This window comes from Thalassophryne amazonica, chromosome 14, assembly GCF_902500255.1.
Source record: "Thalassophryne amazonica chromosome 14, fThaAma1.1, whole genome shotgun sequence".
In the NCBI taxonomy this organism is placed as follows: Eukaryota; Metazoa; Chordata; class Actinopteri; order Batrachoidiformes; family Batrachoididae; genus Thalassophryne; species Thalassophryne amazonica.
The window spans coordinates 38,313,676-38,341,163 of record NC_047116.1 but is presented as its reverse complement, the minus strand read 5'-3'; the positions used below and the strand labels follow the sequence as shown (position 1 = coordinate 38,341,163).

At 40.1% G+C, this 27,488-nt stretch overlaps 1 protein-coding gene across 1 annotated transcript in view; it reads left to right on the top strand.

Moving 5' to 3' along the window:
• Positions 1 to 25,953, top strand: part of LOC117525342 (receptor tyrosine-protein kinase erbB-4-like) — a 1,053,282-nt gene extending 1,027,329 nt beyond the window's left edge. The window contains exons 26-28 of the mRNA XM_034187180.1: positions 1,886 to 2,129; positions 16,149 to 16,274; positions 21,851 to 25,953. Of these exons, the coding sequence (XP_034043071.1) occupies positions 1,886 to 2,129; positions 16,149 to 16,274; positions 21,851 to 22,521 (1,041 nt within the window). The 3' untranslated portion in view covers positions 22,522 to 25,953. The remainder of the gene's footprint in view (positions 1 to 1,885; positions 2,130 to 16,148; positions 16,275 to 21,850) is intronic.
• Positions 25,954 to 27,488: the final 1,535 nt, after the last annotated feature.

The following is a 27,488-nucleotide window of genomic DNA, read 5'->3' as shown; positions in this document are numbered from 1 at the left end:
ACTCAAAAACTGACTAAGTCTATTTATTGTTCATTTTTAAAGTTCATAACAGTCAACAATGTATTTGTGTATCTGTCAGCTAAATGCTTTTTTGCTCTGTTTTCCAACAAGAGATGGATTATGTTGCCAATATTGCAATAAATGTTGTTAGTCCTGTAAAATGTTGAGCCAAAGCCATGAAAGTAATTGGAAGAACTTCTCGTACTTAATGAAAACAAATTCATATTAATCATGTTTTAGCAGAAGGATGAAACAATGGTTTGAGCTCTTGCCTTACAGCAAGAAGGTCCTGGGTTCAAGTCCAACATGCACAGTTCCTTCTGTGTGGGTTGTGTGGGTTTTCTCTGCTGCTCTCACTGTCAAAAATATGCCAATTATGTTCTTTATGCTTGCAGTAATATGGAGCTCTGTACTAGAGTTGAATGATTCATTGTTGCAACTATGAATGAACAGGAACTAAGAAAAAACGTATCTCTGGCAAATGTAATTTGTTTTCTGAATCTGTAGATCGTGTCTAGCTCAGAATTTTCAAATGCACCATGTTTCACTACAAACAGAAATGCAAAATACAGAGCCACTTCACGGAAAATACAATCACAAAATTGTATCTGAGAATTAATATATTTGTATTTATTAGTATTTTATGTATAAATATTGATAATGTGCATGCAACATCAGACTAGATGTGTTACATCCTATTTTAAAGTGTCCCAATATGTAATATATATATATATATATATATATATGAAATAGCAGCACAAAAATTGACACAACAGCAAACTCCAACTCATGATGGCTTTTTTATGATAAATATGTATGATTCAGATCATTACAGCAGTATCTGTCACATTTGAACATGACCCAAAAATACAATACTAGTAATAGTACTAATAACTTATTATTATTATTATTATGATGATGATGATGACTATGTTTTGATTCTTAATAATAATAATACAATAACATGCTTTTGGAGGGCGGTATGCATTTTCAGACGCCCGACGTTCACGCCCAGTCACTCAAAATGACAGATATTAATTAATTAATTAATTATTAATTCATAATATCTGTCATTACGGGCAACTGGGCGTGAAAGGAGGGACTCAGAAAATGCATACCGCACGACAACAGCATGTTATTTGCATTATTATCACTTTTTACTGAGATACACAACACGTAACTCGTACATAAAAAGTTGGCTCACTTAACTTTTGTCGTGTTGGGTGGCGCGCACGCTGCTCTCCAAATTCGACAGTGCATCATCAAGCTGGCTGCTTTAGCTGCTGCTCATTGTCGTACTATCCATGAGAAAATCATCTGGAATATCCATATTGGGACCAAAACACTCTTCTCGCCTTTTCATCTTTTCCTCTGTGGACAGTTTTTTTTTCCCCCACTGCGGACAGTTCTTGGGCTGCGTGCACTATGACGTCATTTGTTTATGCACAGCGGGCGGGTATAGCCAGGTAGCATTGAAGTAAATCTACGATATCGGCCTAGCAACGCCCCGGTAAAGTGATAATAATAATTAGTAGTAGTAGTAGCAGTAGTAGTAGTAGTAGTATTTGGAGGTAATGGTCTAGTGAAGCCTATAACACCCCTGAATGGAACAACAATCCATCATAGTTTGCTTCTCCAGCCAAGGCCAGTACCCATTTATAGCTGGGTGGACTGGGACAATGCAGGTGAAGTGTCTTGTTCAAGGACACAGACAGGTAGCCTGGAGTACACAACCAGAATTGAAACCTGGTCTTCATATCCAACTTCTATCCCACAGGGCCAATTGCTCTGCTTTAATAAAGAGACGTCTTTTTAAATCATCTGATATTGTGTTACTTAACCAAACATTTCAGCCTCTTCTAACCAATTCCTCTCTTCCACCCAGAATCAGTTTGGCTACCAGGACCCTAATTTCAGCGTGGAGGATATGCTAGCCACCGTCCCCAGAGGAGTGTCTGTTCCAACTGGATCTTGCCTGCCTCCACAGGACCTAGCCACAGGGGGGCAGGTTAGCAGTGGATTCAGTAGTGGAAATCAGGAGAACCCTCGCTGCAATGGCACCCTGCGGAAGCAAGTCTCCCAAAGACCAAACACCCATGGAGCTGGCTCAGGTCTCACTGCAGGACAAGGTACTGTAGTGTGGGAAAACCAACAGGAATCATGGTTCCTCAGTAAATTTGGGCCTTGGGTGGAACAAAGGCATGAGAATTGTTACTTGTATGTTAGTAAGTTTGTGTAGAATAGAATAGAATAGAATAATTCTTTATTGTCCACCGATGTGGAAAATTGTCTTCGGCTCACCAGCACAAAAAAGACAAAAAAAACAGTCATAAAACATTCATACAAACACACGAATAAAACAAAAATAAGATACATAAAATACATGGAAGTAAAAGAAGAAATAGAATAAGACCTAGTAAGATAAATAAAACGTACAGTAAGATCTAATAAAATCTAATAAAACAGAAGTAAAGCAGCTCAGGTTTAATTTGTGGAGTGGTCACTTTTTTGAGTTCATTATGGTGACGGCATTTGGTATAAAAGATTTTTTGAAAGAACCTTTGGCCAGAGGAGCTCTGTAGCGCCTGGGCCAGAGTCTTCTGGGGTTTTCCCACAATTTTCCCCGCCATTTTTGCAATTCTATTTAATTTGTCCTTACATTTACAACTCAAGTGACCAAACCAAACACAAAGATGAAATGTTAAAATACTCTCAATATGTGCAGAATACACAAGGTCTAAAATCTGCGGATTAACACCAAGACAACTCAATCTTCTGAGAAGACTGAGTCGCTGTGAACAATTCTTAAAGATAAAATCAGTGTTTTCAAAGAAGCTCAAGTGACTATCAAGAACTGTACCAAGATATTTAAAAGTTTCAACCGTTTCAACAAGCTGGCCATCGAGTGAAACTGGCTGCATGGTCAGTTCTTGCTTTGTGTGCAAAACAAGCTCCTTTGCCTTAGACACATTGATTTCCAGCTGGCTGTCGAGACACCAAGCTTCAAGAGCCTTAGTGTGAGCGAGATAGGAGGCTTCGCCAGAGGAGTCACACTTCTGTAGCAGGCCGACTAGGGCCATGTCATCCGCGTATTTAATCAGTTTAAAATTTGTGTCATTAACTGCAAATTCATTTGTAAAAAGAGAGAAGAGTAGAGGTGAAAGAACGCTACCCTGTGGGCAGCCAGTGCTTATGATGAGCTCTCCTGACAGAATGTTGTTAGCACAAACTCTTTGAGGGCGACAAACCAGAAAGTCTCTGATCCAGAGCATCAGGCCCTTTTCAACATTTAAATCAGCCAGACTTTTCAGAAGAATATGTAATTTCATAGAATTAAAAGCTGCACTGAAGTCTACAAACAAAACCCGAGCATATGCTTTAGCAAGTGAAAGCTGCTTTGAGATCATGTCCAGCAAGATCAATCCGGCATCATCAGTACCTCTGTCCCTCTTATAGGCAAACTGCAGAGGGTCTAGTTCACTGACCACTGTGGTGGTCAGGACGTCAACTAAAACTCTCTCCATAGTTTTACATAATATGGAGGTTATGGCAATGGGCCGAAAATCTTCAGGTTTGCTTGCCCCTGGCTTTTTTGGTATAGGCCTTATTATGGAGAATTTCCAAGATTTGGGCACTCCTGTGACAAGAAGGGAATTAAACAATCTGGAAAAGACTCCTTTTAATTGAGGAGCACAGTCTTTGAGTAGACGGGCTTTCAGGCCATCTGGGCCAGTGGCCTTGTTTGGCTTCAGTTTAGAAAGACTTTTAGCCACGTCATCCTCAGTGATAGCTATGGGAGCTCCTGCTGGAAGATTTTTACAGATCTCATCACATTCCTGTTTATCATCTACTTTATCAAATCTACAGAAGAAACGGTTTAACTCATCAACAAAACATTGATTAATGGTTGTAAGAGCATCACATTTTTTACTGGATTTGCCCATCAGTGTATTTAGACCTTCCCAGGCTTGTTTTATATTGCCACTGAAAAATTTACTTTCTACTTTATTCTTGTACTCAATTTTTGCCTTAAATATATTCCCTCTCAGCTGTCTCCTTTTTTCCTGCATTAATTAATTAACTTAACGTAACTTGAAATATTTAAGGAAGTAGAAACTTTGAGTTTACACGATTTATTTAATTAATTTGAACAGTCAGGTTTACAGTGCGTTTGTGTGTGAGTATATATATATATATATATATATATATATATATATATATATGTATGTATATACGAGGTCTGTTAGAAAAGTATCCGACCTTTTTATTTTTTTCAAAAACCTGATGGATTTGAATCACGTGTGCTTAAATGAGCCAACCTTGAACCTTCGTGTGCATGTGTGAGTTTTTTCACGCCTGTCGATTGCGTCATTTGCTTGTAAGCAGCCTTTGTGTGAGAATAGGTGTAGACTCTCGTCATTTTTTCTTTGCAAGGAAATGGCGGAATGACTGGAGCAGCGCGACTGCATCAAATTTTTGCCAGAAACTGGGCGACAGCCAGGTGGAAACCATTCTGATTATTCAGATGGCTTTCGGTGACGATGCTATGGGCATCACACAGATTAAGGAGCGGTACAACCGCGGTTTAAAGACGGCCGCACAACAGTGGAGAGCGAGCCACGCTCTGGGCGGCCATCAACATGCTGAAATGACCAGATCATTTCCAAAGTGAACACTGTGGTGATGTGGGACCGTCGTGTGACTATCCGAGAAATTGTGGAAGAGGTGGACATCAGCACTTTTTCAGTACATTCCAATGTGAAAGAAGATTTTGCCATGAAAAGAGTTGCAGCGAAATTCATGCCGATGGCTTTGGCACGAAGCTGATGGCGGAACAAAAGCGCCACCGTGTTGAAGTCTCACAGGACATGTTGTGACATGCCCACCTCTTCCACAATTTCTCGGATAGTCACACGACTGAAAAGCCACCGAAAGCCGTCTGAATAATCCAAATGATTTCCACCTGGCTGTATATATATATATATATATATATATATATATATATATATATATATATATATATATACAGCAATCATTAACTGATAGAGTTATTTAAAATTGTATTTGCTGTTTCAGATTTTCATTCAGTCAAAAGGTTTACATATATTTTGTTTTTTTGTTTGTTTGTTTGTTTGTTTTTTTGTTTGTTTGATGGCATTGCCTAGTAATTTCTTAACATCAATGAAACAAGTTGGAATGGTCTTCCACAAGTATCTCACAGTATTTTGTTGGAATTTTGGCACATTCCTCCCTGAGAGAACTTCTGTATATCAGTCAAGTGTATAAGCCTCCTTCATTAAAAATAAAATTAAAAAAAACAGTGTAGTCCCAGGAGTTGTAGTGTACACAGACTGGCCATTTACTCATGATGCCTTGACATTTCTGAAGATTGCTTTGAACCTGACTTGTGAAATTCTGGAAACCTTTGCTTATGTCAATTCTTTAGATTTATTTGCATACCTGCTCTCAAATGTGAGGTACTGGTTGCACAGGATGTCATTCCAAAACTTTAAAAAGTAATCAGCTAGATTTCTGTAATCTTATGGAATCTGACAAACTCTTCTTAGAGGAATTGAACTTGATATATTGACCAACTGACCAACTGAAATTCTGATAAAAAAAAAAGAACTTAATTTGTCTTGTAATTATTATTTTTCAATACCTTTCTAGGGAAATAAAACAGACACCAATTGATATCACACATGTTGACTATAGCATACAATGTGTGGTATTGGGAAAATAAAGCTTGAATGCCTTTACCCAGATGTATATTTGTAAAAACCTGATGGTGTCACAAAAGTAATAATGCAGTTGAAGGCTCAACAGGTGAAAAGTGTAAATAGTTCAAAGGAACTGTTCCAGGAACTGTTTTCCTTTACAGTCAAAATAAGTTAATAAATTTCATTTTATCCTCTGAGGAGAGATTTTTTAATGACTAAAATCAAACAGATTCCATTAAACAAAGAGGTAATTTTTTTCATCATATCATTTACATTTAAGTGACTGAATTTGTCACTTTATTGGTAATGATTGTACCATTTGTGTATGTTGAGACAGCTTTAAACAAAAAAACTCCAGACAAACCTAAATCTATATTTTCATATATTTTATTTTCAGTATTTTGTGTTATTTATTTGAAATATTCCACTGTGTTTTGTCTGACTTGCTCTGCTTGCTGTTTATTCAATGTAAAGTACTGTGAAAGTGAATCATTGAACTGCAGATGACTTCACAGCCATCAGGCCAAAACCAAAGCCCTTCTTATACACCTCTGGTAACAGAAGAGCAAAGCAGCGATAGCTGTTTTTTTTATGCTTAACTAGAATGATATAGTCTCTTTGAGCCAAAGTATCACTTGGCAATCATTCACCCTGTGATCTAATTATTGTTTTATGTATACAGTTGTGGTCAAAAATGTACATACCCTGGCAGAATGTTTCATTTTTTTAGCATTTTTCAGAGAATATGAATGAGAGAAATTGTCCACAGTGCAACCTCTGCATTTTTTATCACCAGTTATCCATCTTCATGATGAAGTGGTATAGAGGAGGATTTTCTTAAAAAGAAGACCTGAAAGTTTAGCTGCAAATTGTCAAAAGGTACATCTGAGATGCAAGCCCGGATTTGATCTGTTTTGGCGAAAGAATATCCTTCTTCGCTCTACTCCACTATGAAGCTAAGAGTAGTGATGCAAAATGCAAAGTTTGCACTGTGCACAATTTCCCCAATCAGAGCCACAGAAGCCTATAACTTCTTCTGGGTTGTCTGGGTGTCTTGGTGGCTTTCCTCACTCTTCTCCTTCTTGCACAGTCACTCAGTTTTTGACAACTGTCTACTCCACACAGATTTACTATAGATTGCCACAATGTTTGTATTTCTTCCAATACATATTCAGTGTCAGTTTTACCATCAGAGAGCCTCCTCCACAACTACCACAAGGGACTCCAAGCTGTCATTGATGTTAAAGGGGGCAATACACGGAATTAAGGAAGGGAGTATAAACTTTTGATCAGTATCATTTGGGTAGTTTCTATTGTCATTAGGATTTAAAAAGAGTAAACACAGTTGTTTGACAATAAAAGGCTTCACCCAACCACTAACCATGAGTGGAAAAAAATGATCATTCATACTCTGAAAAATGGCCAAAAAATAAAAATTCTGCCAGAGTACGTAAATGTTTGAGCACAACTATGTGTGTGTGTGTGTGTGTGTGTGTGTGTGTGTGTGTGTGTGTGTGTGTGTGTGTGTGTGTGTGTGTGTGTGTGTGTGTGTGTGTGCAGTATATGCACTGGGACACATCTTCAGTGAGATCAACAAGCGTTTCGGGTCTCACAACATCAGGCCCAGCCGGGGTTGATCGGTCCCCAACTTGTGTCCCAGCAGAGTTGGCCCACTTCTCAGACCTTTTAAAAGGTCCACCTCGAGGCTCTCTCAGCAACCTCGGAGGTAGACTTAATGGCTCTCCTCTTTGCTGCTATGTAGGTATGGGTCTTACAAAGGGAACGGGTGGCAAAGCCCCTACACCCCACCTTGATTGGCTCACAGCGAGCTTACCAGCCCTTCTCTGGCACTCCTTGATGAGCTCCTGGTACTTGAGCCACTTGAGCTCATTGGCCTCTTCCATGCAGTCCTCCCAAGGTACTGTCAGCTCCACTAAGAGGACATACTTAGAAGAAGATGTCAGCATCACATCTGGTCTCAGAGAGGTTGATGTTATGAAGTATGGGAACTTGAGCTGTGTGCCCAGGTCAGCTTGGAGTTCCCAGTTTGAGGCTGTTGAGAGCAGGCTGCCTGATGGTGAAGTCCTCGCATGTGGCTTCTCTCCAGCCCTTACAAAGGTGATCTTCTTATGGCTGTGGATATGTGTGTTGGTGGCCACTGCCTTGGAGATCACCTTTGCCACTGTCTACAGGACCTGGCTTTTAGGCAGCTGCTCATGATGTGTTTCAGGGTCCCCCATCCTGGACAGAGTGAGCAGGTCGGAATGTCACTCTTACCCCAGACGTGCAGGTTGGCTGGACTGGGAGGCACATCATATGCTGCTTGGATCATGAACTTCATGCAATGTGGCTCTTCCTTCCAGACGTTCCAGGTCAGTTTTCTCTCCAGCGCTCCCCCCACCTCATCCATGGCCTCTGCTGCCGCATGCTCACCATTCTGCTCGTCCTCACTTCCTCCACGCCTGCCTGGACCTCCTTCAGGACCAGGGGCCCTCTGGCTTTGCCGTGAGCCTTGTTGTACCATGGTTGTGGGAGGGTTCCTGCTTGCCCCATTGCCACTGTGCCCAGCAGTGCCTTGTGTCTCACCCGAGACTCCACTACCGCCAGCCCCTCCTATGCTCTCCACTTCCTGACTGTCCACACTAGAACGCCTGCGAATGCCACTCTGGAGTCTCTTGAGTCGCAATAGGCCAGCGACTCTCTTGTGCAAGATACTCTGAACTCCTTCTCCAGGCTGCTGATTGGAAGTTGCAGCTGCACTGGTGAGGCTACGATCTAGGCCCAGTGATTGATTGTATTAGTGCGCTGCCCATGGAGAAGTGAATCTTGTCCACCACTTTCCCCCTTTTCAGGACCATAGACTGGGATTTTGCTGGATTAAAGCTCATTCTAGCCCAATAAATGAGGTTGACCAGGCCTTGAAAGATCCACCTACATCCAGGCACTGATGTGGTGGTAACTGTCAAGTCATCGCTAAAGGCTCTGATAGACACCTGCATGGTTCCAGATTTGGACAAGGGGCCTCTGCACTCCATCTCCGCAGCCTTTACCAACATATTCATGACAAGGGCAAAAAGGATAACAGAGATTGTATACATCCAGTTATAATACCTCTTTCAAGTTATAATACCTCTTTTTGTATTGATTTATTCTGCCTAACAGAAACTTGGTTACAGCAGGATGAATATGTTAGTTTAAATGAGTCAACACCCCCGAGTCACACTAACTGTCAGAATGCTCGTAGCACGGGCCGGGGCGGAGGATTAGCAGCAATCTTCCATTCCAGCTTATTAATTAATCAAAAACCTAGACAGAGCTTTAATTCATTTGAAAGCTTGTCTCTTAGTCTTGTCCATCCAAATTGGAAGTCCCAAAAACCAGTTTTATTTGTTATTATCTATCGTCCACCTGGTCGTTACTGTGAGTTTCTCTGTGAATTTTCAGACCTTTTGTCTGACTTAGTGCTTAGCTCAGATAAGATAATTATAGTGGGCGATTTTAACATCCACACAGATGCTGAGAATGACAGCCTCAACACTGCATTTAATCTATTATTAGACTCTATCGGCTTTGCTCAAAAAGTAAATGAGTCCACCCACCACTTTAATCATATTTTAGATCTTGTTCTGACTTATGGTATGGAAATAGAAGACTTAACAGTATTCCCTGAAAACTCCCTTTTGTCTGATCATTTTTTAATAACATTTACATTTACCCTGATGGACTACCCTGCAGTGGAGAATAAGTTTCATTACACTAGAAGTCTTTCAGAAAGCGCTGTAACTAGGTTTAAGGATATGATTCCTTCTTTATGTTCTCTAATGTCATATACCAACACAGAGCAGAGTAGCTACCTAAACTCTGTAAGGGAGTTAGAGTATCTTGTCAATAGTTTTACATCCTCATTGAAGACAACTTTGGATGCTGTAGCTCCTCTGAAAAAGAGAGCTTTAAAAGAGAGTGTCTGACTCCGTGGTATAACTCACAAACTCATAGCTTAAAGCAGATAACCCGTAAGTTGGAGAGGAAATGGCGTCTCACTAATTTAGAAGATCTTCACTTAGCCTGGAAAAAGAGTTTGTTGCTCTATAAGAAAGCCCTTCGTGAAGCTAGGACATCTTTCTACTCATCACTAATTGAAGAAAATAAGAACAACCCCAGGTTTCTTTTCAGCACTGTAGCCAGGCTGACAAAGAGTCAGAGCTCTATTGAGCTGAGTATTCCATTAACTTTAACTAGTAATGACTTCATGACTTTCTTTGCTAACAAAATTTTGACTATTAGAGAAAAAATTACTCATAACCATCCCAAAGATGTATCGTTATCTTTGGCTGCTTTCAGTGATGCCGGTATTTGGTTAGACTCTTTCTCTCCGATTGTTCTGTCTGAGTTATTTTCATTAGTTACTTCATCCAAACCATCAACATGCTTATTAGACCCCATTCCTGCCAGGCTGCTCAAGGAAGTCCTACCATTATTTAATGCTTCAATCTTAAATATGATCAATCTATCTTTGTTAGTTGGTTATGTACCACAGGCCTTTAAGGTGGCAGTAATTAAACCATTACTTAAAAAGCCATCACTTGACCCAGCTATCTTAGCTAATTATAGGCCAATCTCCAACCTTCCTTTTCTCTCAAAGATTCTTGAGAGGGTAGTTGTAAAACAGCTAACTGATCACCTGCAGAGGAATGGTCTATTTGAAGAGTTTCAGTCAGGTTTTAGAATTCATCATAGTACAGAAACAGCATTAGTGAAGGTTACAAATGATCTTCTTATGGCTTCGGACAGTGGACTTATCTCTGTGCTTGTTCTGTTGGACCTCAGTGCTGCTTTTGATACTGTTGACCATAAAATTTTATTACAGAGATTAGAGCATGTCATAGGTATTAAAGGCATTGCGCTGCGGTGGTTTGAATCATATTTGTCTAATAGATTACAGTTTGTTCATGTAAATGGGGAATCTTCTTCACAGACTAAAGTTAATTATGGAGTTCCACAAGGTTCTGTGCTAGGACCAATTTTATTCACTTTATACATACTTCCCTTGGGCAGTATTATTAGACGGTATTGCTTAAATTTTCATTGTTACGCAGATGATACCCAGCTTTATCTATCCATGAAGCCAGAGGATACGCACCAATTAGCTAAACTGCAGGATTGTCTTACAGACATAAAGACATGGATGACCTCTAATTTCCTGCTTTTAAACTCAGATAAAACTGAAGTTATTGTACTTGGCCCCACAAATCTTAGAAGCATGGTGTCTAACCAGATCGTTACTCTGGATGGCATTTCCCTGATCTCTAGTAATACTGTGAGAAATCTTGGAGTTATTTTTGATCAGGATATGTCATTCAAAGCGCATATTAAACAAATATGTAGGACTGCCTTTTTGCATTTACGCAATATCTCTAAAATCAGAAAGGTCTTGTCTCAGAGTGATGCTGAAAAACTAATTCATGCATTTGTTTCCTCTAGGCTGGACTATTGTAATTCATTATTATCAGGTTGTCCTAAAAGTTCCCTAAAAAGCCTTCAGTTGGTTCAGAATGCTGCAGCTAGAGTACTGACGGGGACTAGCAGGAGAGAGCATATCTCACCCGTGTTGGCCTCCCTTCATTGGCTTCCTGTTAATGCTAGAATAGAATTTAAAATTCTTCTTCTTACTTTAAGGTTTTGAATAATCAGGTCCCATCTTATCTTAGGGACCTCGTAGTACCATATTACCCCATTAGAGCGCTTCGCTCTCAGACTGCGGGCTTACTTGTAGTTCCTAGGGTTTGTAAGAGTAGAATGGGAGGCAGAGCCTTCAGCTTTCAGGCTCCTCTCCTGTGGAACCAGCTCCCAATTCAGATCAGGGAGACAGATACCCTCTCTACTTTTAAGATTAGGCTTAAAACTTTCCTTTTCGCTAAGGCTTATAGTTAGGGCTGGATCGGGTGACCCTGGACCATCCCTTGGTTATGTTGCTTTAGACGTAGACTGTGTTTCATAATTATTGTATGGCCTTGCCTTGCAATGTGGAGCGCCTTGGGGCAACTGTTTGTTGTGATTTGGCGCTATACAAGAAAAAAGTTGATTGATTGAAGCCAATGCCAGTCAAATATTGAACTCCTTGATGTAACTCTCAGCCTGAAGTTACCTTAGTAATTCAGCATGAGGTCTTTGATTTATGGGGAATGTGGTGTAGGTCCATAGAGATCTCAATCAGCTCATGGGGGATCAACCCATATGCATTTGCAAGATTCAATCAAAGCACTCTCAGGTCTCCATGTCCCTCTCGTGCCTTCCTGATCAACTGTGTGACCACTCCAGTGTGTTCTAGGCACCCTGGCACTCCAGGGATACCACTCTTCTGTACTGAAGTGTCAATATAATTGTTCTTCAAGAGGAAGTTAGTTATCATCCTTCTGGCAAGGACACTAAAAAAGATCTTACCCACCTGGGGGTCTGAAATCTCAGTTACCTTCAATGTAATCTACTTGGGACTGGACACACTTTTCCCAGTGGTTCTTCCACTCCTGGAAGCATTTCTGGAAGGACTCTTTTGGAGTGGCCATCGCGTTCCACATGATGTCTTCTCACAACTCAAATCAAGTCCCCTTTAGTGTTGTTCTGATCTTGAGGAAAATCCAAAAATCAGAGTTAGCCATGTCAGGAGCATGGGGAGCCTGATGACTGACAAGAGTACAGTGTTTGGCCAGGAAAGACTGAATCAGCTGAGCAGAATGGGCAGGTGCTGATGCAATTGCTTTTGCTCTGCTGTTAGCTCCTTCAGCACAAATTCCCCTGAAACTCTGCGAATTACTCAAACCTCCATCAAAATAGAATGTACCGAACCTGTGTTTATCCCCACCTCATCCACAAGTTCTTGGATGTGGGCATAATGGTCAGCCATGACCAAAGTCTGTATTCTGTCAGTCAGTTGGGTATCACCAAGCTTTTGGCAAAATTTTATGCAATACCTTTGCTCACGTCATTCCATCATGTTATAGCAAATGAGAGTTTGACAGGTTTTCAGTATATTTATTCACTGTAAGGCTGAATGCTCGTGACTGATGTTCTCTGCAGGTGGGAAAAAAATTCACATATGCGAAAGAAGGTTCCCTACATCTCCCCACCAAACGACAATTGTGCGCACTCATCTATCGCCCTCCTAAATTTAACAAAGATTTTATAAATGACTTTTCTCACTTTGTGGCAGGTATTGCTCTTAATCGTAAGGCATTTTTAATTGCTGGGGATTTTAATATTCATGTTTGTTGTCCATCCAAGCCCTTGGTCAATGACTTTCTTAATGTTGTGGACTCTTTTAATCTTAAGCAGGCAGTAAATGTCCCGACCCACGACAGGGGTCATACTCTGGACCTTATCTTATTCAGTGCTCTAAATGTGAACGTCATAGAGATCTGTAACGCGCTACTGCGCCACTCTTTTCTGCTGCGTTTCATGCTTCTGAACTCACGTCTTACAATTCTAATACAAATATTGATGAGTTGCTTAGCTTGTTCAATACTACGTGTTCAGAGATTCTCAACGTTGTCGCCCCGTTCACTAATCGGCGTGCAAAACGCTCAGAGCCATGGCACAATGACTTTACGCACCCACGCAGACGGGAATGCCGCCGTGCAGAATGGAAATGGAAGAAAGATCAACTTCAAGTATCACTGGGGATTTTAAGACATTCACTAAACAAATTATCAAGATGCTGTTAAGAGAGAGTATATGGCAAATATTGTGTCTACAGATCTTCACAAACCACAGGTTCTTTTTAATGTTTTGAACAAGATTGTTAACCCTATTGATTCAACTGGTGCTGTTCCCTCTGTTTCTTTGTGTGAAAAATTTTGTCAATTTTTCAGTGACAAAATTTCACTCATTCGATCTTCTTTGCCAACTGTCATCGCTGACCCCTGCATCATTGCTGAGTGCACAGCTGTTTTTAGTCAATTCGAGCCTATTTCTCTGTGTGAACTATCTAAAACTGTTCAAAGTTTAAGGCCTTCAGACTGTGCACTGGATTTCCTTCCTGCTAAGCTTTTGAAAGAAGTCCTTGATTCAGTTGGCCCTTGTATTTTACAGCTGATTAATGCTTCTCTATCTTCAGGTGTCGTTCCTTGTTCCTTTAAACAGGCCATGATACAGCCCCTTTTAAAAAAACATAATTTGGACCCTGCTATTTTTTCTAATTATAGACCCATTTCTAAGATGTCATTTTTATCTAAAATACTTGAAAAGATGGTCTATACTCAACTACAGTCATACCTTACTGCATTTGACATAACTGAAAAGTTCCAGTCTGGTTTTAAACCTTTGCACAGCACTGAAACTGCTCTTTTAAAAGTTTTTAATGATCTTCTTTTAATCATGGACTCTGGCAGCTCAGCTGTGCTTGTGCTTTTGGATTTAACTGCAGCCTTTGACACTGTTGACCACCAGGTCTTATTATCTCGCCTTGAATCGTGTGTTGGATTAAATGGCACAGTGCTCAAATGGTTTAAGTCCTGTTTGACTGGTCGGTGCTTTTCTGTAAACCTTGGTCCCTTTGTGTCACAGAAAGCCCCTTTGACTTGTGGAGTACCTCAGGGTTCAATTTTAGGGCCAATTCTATTTTCGCTCTATTTGCTTCCTTTAGGATCAATTTTTAAGAAATATAACATTCAGTTTCACTGCTTTGCTGATGATGTGCAGATTTATCTACCTCTGAACCTTAAAACAAACTCATCTGCCATCCTACAGACTTGCTTTCAAGAAGTCAAAGACTGGATGTCTTTAAACTTTTTGAACCTAAATGAAAGCAAAACAGAGATAGTGGTCTTTGGTGACCTTGACCTTTCTGCCCTTGGTTCACTCACCTCCTACTGTCGTTCATCTGCTAAGACCCTTGGTGTTTTTATAGACAGCTCTTTTAAATTCGAGAAGCAGATCAACAACAGTGGTCAAAACAAGCTTCTTCCAGCTTAGACTTTTAAGTAAAATCAAGCGTTACCTGCCCCCAAATCAGCTGGAACAGGTTGTGCACGCCTTGATCACGTCTTGTTTAGACTACTGCAATTCAATTGACGCTTTTAAGACTCTTTTAAAGACATATCTTTTTTGCACTGGCTTTTAATACAAGATGAGCTGAACACTGCCACATCTTTTACTGTCTTTTTGATTTATTTTGTTCTTGTATTTAACTTGATATAATTTTAATTCCTTTTATTGTACAGCACTTTGAGGCAGTGTTGACTGTTTGTAAATGTGCTTTATAAATAAACCTGACCTTGACCTTGACATGCTTCATTTGTTTCTGTGGGACAAAATAAGATTGGGTACTTCTTAAAGTTCTAGAATTGTATATATACGAGGTCTGTGAGAAAAGTATCGGACCTTTTTATTTTTTCAAAAACTATATGGATTTGAATCATGTGCGATTACATCAGACAAGCTTGAACCCTCGTGGGCATGCGAGAGTTTTTTTCACGCCTGTCGGTTACGTCATTCACCTGTGGGCAGGCTTTGAGTGAGGAGTGGTCCACCCCTCCCGTCGGAATTCCTTTGTCTAACAACTTGCTAAGAGACTGGCGCTTTGGTTTATCAAAATTTTTTCAGAACCTGTGAGGCAGATCGAAGTGGACACCTTTCGAGAAATTCAGCTGGTTTTCGGTGAAAATTTTAACGGCTGATGAGAGATTATGGAGTGTTACTGTCGCTTTAAGGACTTCCCACGGAGCGGGACGACGTCAGCCTGTTTCGAGCTGAAAACCTCTAAATTTAAGCCTCTGTTGACCCAGGACGTCGTGAGAGAACAGAGAACTTTGAGAAGAGGTCGGGATCAGCAGTTTATCCGGACATTCCACTGTTTAAAGGAGATTTTGTAATGAAAGACATGCGGATGGATTGGCGTGTCGGCAGGCAGCTGGCGCGGCGCGCCGCCACAGGAATAACACCTCCGTTGGAAGCCTTAAGGACAAGTTGGAACATGTCCAGCTGTTAAACAATTTCTCAGATACTCACTCTACTGAAAGCCATCAAAAGCCGCCTGGTTTTTACAAATGGTTATCAACACGGAGGTGTTTTTCCTGTGGCGGCGTGCTGCGCCGGCTGCCTGCCCACAGGCGAATGACGTAACCGACAGGCATAAAAAAACTCACGCATGCGCACGAGGGTTCAAGGTTGGCTGATGTAATCGCACGTGATTCAAATCCATATAGTTTTTAAAAAAATAAAAAGGTACGTTACTTTTCTCACAGACCTCGTATATATATATATATATATATATATATATATATATATATATATATATTAACTTAACTAAATCAACAATTAATTGGCTGGATTCAACATGAAAACACCATTCATAGACATATTGAAATATAATAATTTCAAGTAATTCAGCTTATATTTCATGTTTGGTTTTTCATTATTTTCTTGTCTCCTAAGGCTCGAGTGCAGGAGAGGATTGTAGTGGACAGCGTTACAGTGCCGATCCAACTGGACTTTTGGGGGAAAGAGCAGCTAAAGGAGATAAAGCCCAGGATGGTTGCTTGAGGGACAAGAACAACCCAGGTTTACTTTGACAGATTTCGTGTGTGTGTGTGTGTGTGTGTGTGTGTGCGTGCGTGCGTGCGTGCGTGCGTGCGTGCGTGCGTGTGTGTGTGTGTGTGTGTGCATGAGCCTACAGTGTTACTTGGTGTTTCCATGCAAGTTGTAATTTAGTTGTGCTGTATGATAATAATGATATTCAGGAATCAAAAATCAGTGAAAAGCAGGTTTCATACTGTATTACTGTAAAATATAATATATTGGTATACAGCTTACAAAAATGTAGTTTGAGGTGGACAGGTTATACATATTGCAGTATATTTATTATGTACATTTGTTTTAGTAATGGGAGAATCATCTAATGTGCATCGTGCACAATGTAGATCAGCTGAGATGAACAAGTAAAATGCCATGTCATCCACATGCAGTGCATCTGGAAAGTATTCACAGCACTTCAGTTTTTCCACATTTTGTTATGTTACAGCCTTATTTCAAAATGAAGTGAATTAAGTTTTTTTTTTTTTTTTTTTTTTTTTTTTGCTCAAAATTCTACTCACAACACCCCATAATGACAATATGGAAAAAGTTTGCTTTTTTGTTTGTTTTGCAAATTTATAAAAAAAAACTAAGAAAACACATGGCAACACAGTGACTTAGTGGTTAGCAGTGTTGCCTCGCAGCAAGAAGGTCATGGGATTGATTTACACCTATGGCCTTTCTGTGTGGAGTTTGCCTGTTCTCCCTGTGTTTGTGTGGGTTCCTTCTGGGTGCTCCAGCTTCCTCCCACATCCAAAGACATGCAGGTTAGGTGGACTGAAAACTGTAAATTGTACCTCTGTGTCCAGGCGTAAATGTGTGTTTGTCTGTCTGTGGCCCTGTGACAGACTGGCGTTTTGTCTAGGGTGTGTGTACCCCCCCCCCCCCCCCACGTCCTATGACTGCTGGGAGAGGCTCCAGCTCTCTGTGACCCTTAATTAGAGTAAGCGGTTGAAGGTGAGTGAGTGAGTGAGTGAGTGAGTGAGTGAGTGAGTGAGTGAGTGAGTGAGTGAGTGAGTGAGTGAGTGAGTGAGTGAGTGAGTGAGTGAGTGAGTGAGTGAGTGAAGGAAGCACATGTATATAAGTATTCACACCCTTTGCTCAATAATTTGTTGATGCCATTGTGATTCTGCCACCACCATGCTTCATTGTCGAGATTGTGCCTGATGTCCTCCAAACATGACGCCTGGCATTCACACCAAAGAGTTCAGTCCTTGTCTCTTCAGACCAGAGAATTTTGTTTCTCATGGTCTGAAAGTGTGACCTCCCTGACTAAAGGCCCTTCTCCCTTGATTGCTCAGTTTAGATGGGCAGCCAGATCTAGGAAGAGTCCTTGTGGAGCCAAACTTCTTCCATTTTCTGATGATGGAGGTCACTGTGCTCATTGGGACCTTCAAAGGAGCAGAAATGTTTCTGTGCCTTTCCCCATATTTGTGCCTCGAGACAATCTTGTCTTGGAGGTCTACAGACAGTTCCTTTGACTTCATGCTTGGTTTGTGCTCTGACATGCACTGTCAACTGTGGGACCTTATATGTAGACAGGTCTGTGCCTTTCCAAATCATGTCAGCTAAATTTACCCCAGGTGGACTACAATTAAGCTGTTGAAATATTTCAAGGATGATTAGTGGAAACAGGGTGCACCTGAACTAAATTTTGAGCTTCATGGCAAAGGCTGTGAATACTTACGTACATAGATGTGATTTCTTAGTGGGGTTTTTTTGTTTGTTTGTTTGTTTTGTTTTGTTTTTACTAAATTTGCAAAAATCTAAAAAAAAAAAAAAAACTTTCCACATTGTCATTATGGGGTATTGTGTGCAAAATATTGAGGAAAAAGTTAATTTCATCCATTTTGGTATAAGGCAGTAACATAAAATGTGGAAAAAGTGAAGTGTTGTGAATACTTTCCGGAAGGACCGTATAAAATTTAGTGAATGACACAAAACACATTACAAGAGATGTCATGATAATAAACGGAGTACGGCCATGAAATGACACACTCATGTCGGAGCTTAGCAATGTTTTTATCATGTTCGGTCATAAACATTATAGCAGGTATGTGCATTGGCCATCGACATTAGAGTCATTCAGTAATACATGTCGTGATGTTAAATTCAGTTCAGATTCAAGCTCATCAAGCTGCACTATGTCAGTTATTGTTATGTGTATAATTCCACTCACTGAGGTGGAGGCAGCATTAAGGTTTGATTGGTATTAAGCAGACATAGGGGAGTACTACAAAAGGACAAGATCCTCCGCAGGAGTACGTACGTACATTCACAATTACCAACTGAAACAATAATTGCATAACAATACTGATGGCAGCATGCTGCATGTTGTGTTGAAGTTCGTCATTCAAGATCGTTTGTAAAAGTTGGATAACGGCCAACCTCTATATCACCAGCTGCTGTCCTGAGTGTCTCTTTGTGTTACCCACTTCACTAAAAATGAACATCAGTGATCCGGTGTCATGAAGCTGACGTCTTTGTTCACACTGGCTTTTCCAGCTCCGAGGCGTGTTGTTAGGTTTGACAACTGCTTTCTGCCTCTCATTAAACACTACTTGGCAATAATTTACAATGTTTTCGCACACGTTCCAGGTGTGTTTGACGGAACAAAAAGGTTGTTTGGTGAACACATGATTTCAGTTTCAAAGTCAAAAACTGGGAGACAAATCTGAGCCTCAAATTTTCTACATTATCTGTGATATTGAAATGACACATGCGCATATTATAGTTAGAAGAATGTTTTGAAGCTTTAACAATAAAAATCTAACTTCTGTGTCTCACTCACAGTGTGGGAGCTTTGAGAACTTCAAAGTCTTCTCCTTTGAATCTTTATAAAGGCTGATAAAATGCCATCAGATTTTAAATTATTCCTGAATATTATTTCACCAGATCTTCCAAGACAGTTTTATAAGTGCTGCAAACACAACTGTGGCAACAAATTACTGCCATAATACCACATTTTCATAAATATCACTAAAAGTTTTGAAAACTGTCCTGATTTTCACTTTTTGCAATCCTCAATAGCAATTTTCAAGTTGTACAATTTAATTCCAAAACTTTATTTCCAGTCTTATATGATGATTATCAAATTCTGAGAGGATTTGTTTAACTAATATTCAAAAGCTGTCAAGACTACTGACTTGACAGTTGTCCAGAAGCCACTCATTGACACCCTCTGCAAGGAGGGCAAGCCACAAAAGGTCATTGCTAAAAGGGCCGGTTATTCAGAGTGCTGTATCAAAACATATTCATGGAAACATGACTCGAGGAAAAAACTGTGGTCGGAAAAGATGCACAAGCAACAGGGATGACTGCAGCCTTGAGAAGATTGTCAGTTAAAACTTGGGGAAGCATCATAAGGAGAGGACTGAGGAAGGAACCAGTGCATCAAAAACCACCACACACATATGTGGCCAAGAAATGGGCTGCAAGTGTTGCATTCCGAGTGGCAAACCATTCCTGAACCAGAGACAGTGTCAGACACATCTTACATGGGCTAAAGAGAAAAAGAATTGATCTGTTGCTTGGTGGTCCAAAGATCTCTTTTCAGATTTAAGTGAAATTTGGATTTAATTTTGAAATCAAGGTCCCAGAGTCTGTAGGAAGAGTGGAAATGCACAGAACCCAGGTTGCTTGAAGTCCAGTATGAAGTTTCCACTGCCAGTGATTTGCAGTGTCATGTCATCTGCAGGTGTTGTTTCAACTCCAAGTCTAAAGTCCACGCAGCAGTCTGCCAGGAGAGTTTGGAGCACTTTGTGCTTCCATTTGTTGACATGCTTTATGAAAGTGGTGATATCCTTTTCTAGCAGGTGCTGGCCATGCCCACAGTGCCAGAGCACCTAGAAAGTGGTTTGGTGACCATGGTATTGTTGTATTTGATTGGCCCCAGGGACAATATCTCATAGATTCACAGCTTGTCCAGCTGAAAGGAGGAAATGAGTCATTTTGGTGCCGCTGTCTGCAAAACGCACAGTGAAGATGAGAATATTATCCCCCCAAAAAACTCATGTAAATTATTAATCATAATTCAAGTTATACTTGGTCTATTAACAAAATTTAAAAAGTGACTTGGAGGTTGAAGTCTCCACATTCAACACGCATTCAAACAGACACTCAGAGTGCATCTGATTGTGTGCTACATCTGCTTAATTAGGTAAGTAAGTAAGTAAGCTTTATTTATATAGCACTTTTCACAGACCAAGGTCACAAAGTGCTTCACACAATATAAATAGACAATAAAAACAACACATACAAATATAGAACAATAAAATAAATTGACACTAAAATGCCAGTTTAAAAAAATGTGTCTTTAGTTGCTGTCTAAAAAAATGATCATGTGAGTTTTGACACGAGGCCGTGTCATTTGACGCCAGAGGGTTAAATTGAACACCCCACATTCTGGTCTGGTACAGCATCCACAGAACATCCATCTTTCCCCTACTTGTAACCCCAATTCCAATGAAGTTGGGACATTGTGTAAAATGTAAATAAAAACAGAATACAATGATTTGCAAATCCTCTTCAACCTATATTCAATTGAATACACCACAAAGACAAGATATTTAATATTCAAACTGATAAACTTTGTTGTTTTTGTGCAAATATTTGCTCATTTGGAAATTTTATGGATGCCTGCAACATATTTCAAAAAAGTTGTGACGAGGCAACAAAAGACTGGGAAAGTTGATGAATGCTCAAAGAACACTTAATTAGAAACAGGTGAGTGTCATGATTGGGTATAAAAGGAGCATCCCCAAAAGGCTCAGCCGTTCACAAGCAAAGATGGGATGAGGATCACCACTTTGTGAACAACTGCATGAAAAAATATTCCAACAGTTTAAGAACAATGTTTCTCAATGTTCAATTGCAAGGAATTTAGGGATTCCATCATCTACAGTCCATAATATAATCAGAAGATTCAGAGAATCTGGAGAACTTTCTACACGTAAGAGGCAAGGCCAAAAACCAACAATGAATGCTCGTGACCTTTAATCCCTCAGGTGGCACTGGATTAAAAACCAAAATCCTTGTGTAAAGGATCTTACCGCGTGGGCTCTGAAACACTTCAGAAAACCATTGTCAGTTAACACAGTTCGTCGCTACATCTACAAGTGCAAGTTAAAACTCTGCCATGCAAAGCGAAAGCCATACATCAACAACATCCAGAAACGTCACCACCTTCTCTGAGCCCGAGCTCATTTGAAATGGACAGACGCAAAGTGGAAAAGTGTGCTGTGGTCTGATGAGTCCACATTTCAAATTGTTTTTGGTAATCATGGACGTCGTGTCCTCCGGGAAAATGAGGAAAACATCCCAGCTTTTTTGAAACGTGTTGCAGGCATCCATTTCAAAATGAGCAAATATTTGCACAAATCTCTTTGTGGTGTATTCAGTTGAATATAGGTTAAAGAGGATTTGAAAAGTTCTGTGTTGGAAAAGTTTGTCAGTTACATAACACATACTGTATGCTTCTTGTACATATTGTGTTCAACCATCAACATGGTCGATGTGGTCCTTTAAAATGATGTTAACATGCCTTTTTGTCCTGTGGTGTGTAGACTATCTCAACCCAGTAGAAGAAAATCCATTCGTCACAAGACGCAGGAACGGTGACGCTCATGCAGTTATTGACAGAGCTGGATGCCACACCCTCCACATGGCTGGAGCTGCTGCTGCCCCCAGAAGCCAGTCCATCCGAGGGGATGAGGAATACGTCAATGAGCCACTGTACCTCAATACCTTCATTAACCCTGGGGAGAAGAATGGATTGGCTGGTGCAGTAACCATCTCTGGCCCCGGGTCATCTGCAGCTCAGTCTGTATCGCAAACAGTCAACCATTCAACATCAAGCCACACAGTCTCCTCCTCTGGTTACGCGATAGCCCCTGGCCATCTGCCCCACACATCATATCCCTCACACACCCTGCATCCAGGGCATTCGGGACACTCCCTGCACTCAGGCATCACCAGCAACACCATCATGATTGATAAGAATGCCAAGAAGGCCAGTTTTGACAATCCTGAATATTGGCAGCACAGTCTCCCCCAGAAAACCTCAATGCACAACCCTGAGTACCTGCAGGACTGCAGCACACGCTTCTTCTACCGGCAGAATGGACGCATTCGACCTGCTGTGGCCGAAAACCAGGAATACCTATCTGAGGCTGCTATGAAAGCTAGCAATGTGTTGCCACCACCTCCATACAGACAGAGAAACACTGTGGTGTAGAGACCCACTTGTAGCACAAAGGAGAAGGAGATGGAGGCAGAGGTGTGGAGATGAATGAACACTGGACTTTGCAGTATTTCACAAATCAGATTCCCCTTGTACCTTTGAACACTTCCCTACTCCACACCTAATGGTCATTGTTTCATTCACCTTAGAGTTGGGCTTTATCTTGACTAGAGCGCCTTTAAGAGCCAAGGGCAGGCTAATTGGACATGCAAACCATCCATACTAGCTACATCATTCAACATGACTTTTGTGGCCAATAGATAAAGTATACTGAGGAAAACTTCCAACACAACAGTAAATACGTATATTGGGTGAGGTATGTCATGTGTTGAGTTTTTCTACACTGGTAATGTAGAGCTTAGACAGCGAAAACGTAAATGTGTTAGTTCCTCCTAACCATCTTGTGTAGAAAATAACTCATAAATAATAAAGGATTATTAACTGAGCGCAAGGTTAATAATTTGTTTATTATATGGTTATAATAAACCATATATAAACACCCGAACTTACAGTATCACCCAAATATGAAAGCTGCTGATGGTTTTGGGCTCATAGTAAGGCCTGTTCGCTTTATTCACCTCCGTGAATAAGTTGCTAACAAAGGGTATGTTCCTTAGCTGTTAATCTTTCAACCTGTGTGTTTTTTGTGATGCTGTTTAGATATTTATGGAGTATGTTCATGTCCGAGTTGGTTTTTCTAATCGTGATTTTAGCTTTCTGGTTTGTAACAAATCTGATGCGCGATCTGGATGAATTGTCAGGTAACGGTTTGACATGGGAAAATATCAGACCGGAAATCAGCCAATCAGAGCTCGTATAATAATACATTTTATCATGTTATAGGTTAGCGAATTTAAAAAAATATTTAATAAGGGCAAAACCTATTGCGTCTGACAAACTTCGATGCATCAGAACGATCGAGGCAGGAACTTTGTTTTAATGTAATATCCCGTAGAAGTGTCCGCCACCTGCAGGAAGGTTTGTGAATGTTCTCGTCTTCAAGTAAGCATCAGCTAACAAGTTATGGAGGTTCGTGGATAATGGGTAAATTATTACAAATTATGAACAGTTGTGGCTAAACTCACATCTAGTTTGTCTGCCTCCTGAACACTAGCCAGGTAATGTGCTAATAGCTGCACAGCCAACAAGCTAGCAAATGCAGGGAAAAACATAATGACTAATAACAATAACATTTTTTAAGAAACTTTGGATTGGCAATATAACTGTACCTAATTATGCAGAACCATATAAGCACATCGTAGCAGTAAATATCACAGCAGAGTGTTGCATTGGAGGTCTTGCTCAGTATACTGTATGTAGTAGTCCTGCCATTCTCAGAAACAAAACAACACCATAAAATAAATAAATAAGAGAAAAACAAAAGAGAATTGAAATTAATTCAAGTAAAATGAGATATTTAAAAAAAAAAGAGTTTTCCTGTTTCTTCAGGTTACGTATTGTACACGTTGCAGTGTACACACATTGACGTCACTTGTGTGCGGTCTGTTAAATGAATCGATTGACAGACTCGTGCAAATGAAGTTCCGTCAATTCTTACCGGTAACCAGCGATCACTAAGGACACCAGATGTGGTGTGCCTGCCTGTCGTTATCACAGGTTTTACGTCACACCATTTAAAAAAAAAGAAACATGTTAACCTGAAATGTTAACAACACTGACAGTTCAACAGTAACCATTAAAGCTACAGTTGGTATGATTTAGAGCAGAAATGGAATATGGCATTCAAACCGTGTGTCGATTAGTGTGTAATCACCTACGAGAATGAATCAGTGTGTATTTATGTGATTAGAACGAACCCTTCATATCATCAAGGGAGTGGGTCCACTCATGGAGGCTACCAGTTTGCAGGGCCATGTCGATAAAACGGACATACGCCTGTCTTTTGCACTTTGTACAGCGGCAAAAAGACCGGAGTGCTTAGGGTTAGGGCTACCAAGTATGAGAACCCTCGTTTCTGTGAAATGCAGAGGCATATATTTTGCTCATCACAAGAGAGGGCAAAGAAGCATGAATCCGCATCTCCAAAAGCGAAATAAATAATGTGACAGAATAATGCAATCTGCAATCTCACCACTAGATGACACTAAATCCTACACACTGTAGCTTTAATCCAAAAAACAAATCATGACACACTGACAGATCAGATTCCTCTGTCACCACGTTTCTCTTGACCATGCAGTACATGATGCAAATACATTCTGTATTTATATCCCCCCACCCCCCCAAAAAAGCCATTTCAATCTATGGAGCCAGCAACCCCTAGTTTAGCATTTTAGTCACAAAATTAGTGTAACTGCAACTTCAAAGAGAACATTGTCTGTTGATCAATATATTTTAGGAGAACATCAAACCTGACAGCGGGGACTAATAATAAAAAAGAAGAATAGTTTTGTTCTTTAGGCAGGAACTGTTAGCAAGGAACTGTTCAGCTTGTCATCTTGTCTGACAATGGATATGACGTCAGTATGAAGGGCGGGATAAACAGCACTGTGGAGACAGCAAAGTGGCAAACCCTGCAGAGCTGTAAATAAGACAATTATACGTCATTACCCGGCACAATGGGAATTAAAAGGTGTATGAAAAACAAGGACAAAATCTGTGAATATTTTCTGTTACTAAAGGGGAAAAAAACAGAAATGACTATAAATGCATTCATCGTGACCACGAGCTTTTGGTCTCCTGCACAACTCTCATCAACTTGGATGACCGGCATTGAATTAAAAGGAGGTCTTCTCCAACTTTTGAACATGAACACTCATGGAACTCTTTCTTTTTTGTATTGTTTTCAACAATAATGGTGACACGTTGCGTTTCTGTCCTCATACGACACTGCCAGATGTCATAGTGAACTGTGTTGCTAACGACTAGCATCTGTCGTCAAATGACTTTGAAGCCTATTTCAGGCTGGGGTTGATTATTCAATAGCACTTAATGTTCTGGCACAGCCAAATGACTTTGCTGTTATTCTCTCTCAAAACAACCATTCATTCATTTTATTTGATCACTTTACAGCTATAATTTAGTTAGGCAATAGAGAGTTTCCACTGCATTAAGACCTCGTAGTGTTTCTTTGAATGTGTTTCAATAAAGGTTTGTTCCCACACCTCATGCAATATCATCATAAGGATGTGATAATATTGTGAAAGTTGGGGACAAGTTCTGCCCGTGCACCTCTCACTGCTGGCATAACAACACCAGTACACGATCACCGCTAATGGTACCTCTTGTCGGAACATCGGAGAAGTAGCACTAATCTCTGGTTTAGACAGGCAGTGCTGGTGATTTAGCATCCGGACCAAACACAGATGTTTCCCCGATGCAATGTTTATGTCCCCCACTCAGGTTTTATGGGAAATAATTATCATCCAGCTGAGCACCAGCTGAGGTGCAAGTTACAGTGACAGCGAAAGGAACATCAAACCTATTGAACCTGATAAGGTGTAATGGTAAGCAGATTAGTGCTACGGTAACATTATAGATGCATCGCTGAAATGAAAATGTGGCAGAGGAAAATTTTTCCAACGGCAGATCAAATTGCTATGTCACAAGCCTCCCCTGAGCAGATTTTTTTGGGGGGACTGGTTTCATATTCCCATTTCCCTTCTGCCTCAGAGTTCCATAAATGAAATGTTCAAATGGATTAAATAGAGACTTGAGGTTTGCGAATAATTTCAAACCAAAACTCTGCTCTCCAGCCTCAGTGTTTACTGAGAAACAGTGAAGGATCATTTCTTTGGGGTTAAAGGTTAAAATCATTTTCATTAAAAATGTTAATTTGGTTCAAATGGCAACTTGGAGGTCAAGTACCTCTGGCCATTTTCATGAAAACTGAATACTTGGATCAAATATGAACTTGGGGTCTGAGTAATTTAAGACCAATATCTGCTCTCTAGCCTCACTGTTTTCTGAGAAATGGTGAAGAATCATTTCGTTGGGAATAAAGGTTGAAACCATTTTCCTGAAAAATATTCAGTTGGATCAAATAAAAACTTACTTTCTGTGTAATGTAAGGTCCAAAAATCTGCTCTGTAGCCTTAGAAGTTACTGCGATAAGCAAAAGCTCATTTGAATGGGGTCAAAATTTAAAACCTGCATTTCTGGAAATTTTCAAAAATCTTCATATGGTTAGAAATTGGGGGTCTGTGTAAGTTCAGACCAAGATTTGCTCTTTAGCCTCAGTGGTTAATGACAGAGCAGAAGCCCATTTCTTTGGGGTTAAATCTTAAACGAAGAGTTTCTGGCTAATTTCTGGAAACTTTATTAACTGGATCAAATACAAGCTTTGGGTCTGAGTAATTTAAGGTAAAAGTCTACTTTATGGCCTCAGTGGTTACTGATAAATATTTAAGGATCGTTTCTTTATGTTAAAGGTTTCAAAGTTTGCTTCTGGCAATTTTCAGGAAAAAATGTTAAGTTGTATCAAATAAAAACTTGGGGTCTTTCAGTAATTGAAGGTCCAAATCTGCTCTGTCTCAATGGTGACTGAGATGAGGAAAACACCATTTCATTGGAGTCAAAAGTTAAAACGGGTATTTGTGATCACTTTCGTCACAAATGTTTATTTGGTCCATATAGCAACTTGGGGTCTGAGGAATTTAAGACAAAGATCTTCTCTTTGGCCTCACTGGTTACTCAAATTTGAATAGTGGGTGAATTATGTTCTTTTTTTTTACCATTACCACAGAAATACTTTAGTTTGAAACAAAGTTCTCCATTAGAATGTGTGTTTTGTGGATAATTTGACATTTTGAAAACAGACCATTGGACCTGCAGTTTCTGATGTTTGGTAGAACATCCACAGGAGGACATAGGGATTTTTATTCATTTATTTTATTTGTTTATTTATTTATTTATTTATTGAAGGCCAGTGGTTGGTGGTGGGGAGATTGTTGTGGGTACTTGAAAGAGTTGCATTAATGTCACTCTTGAAATTTGTACTT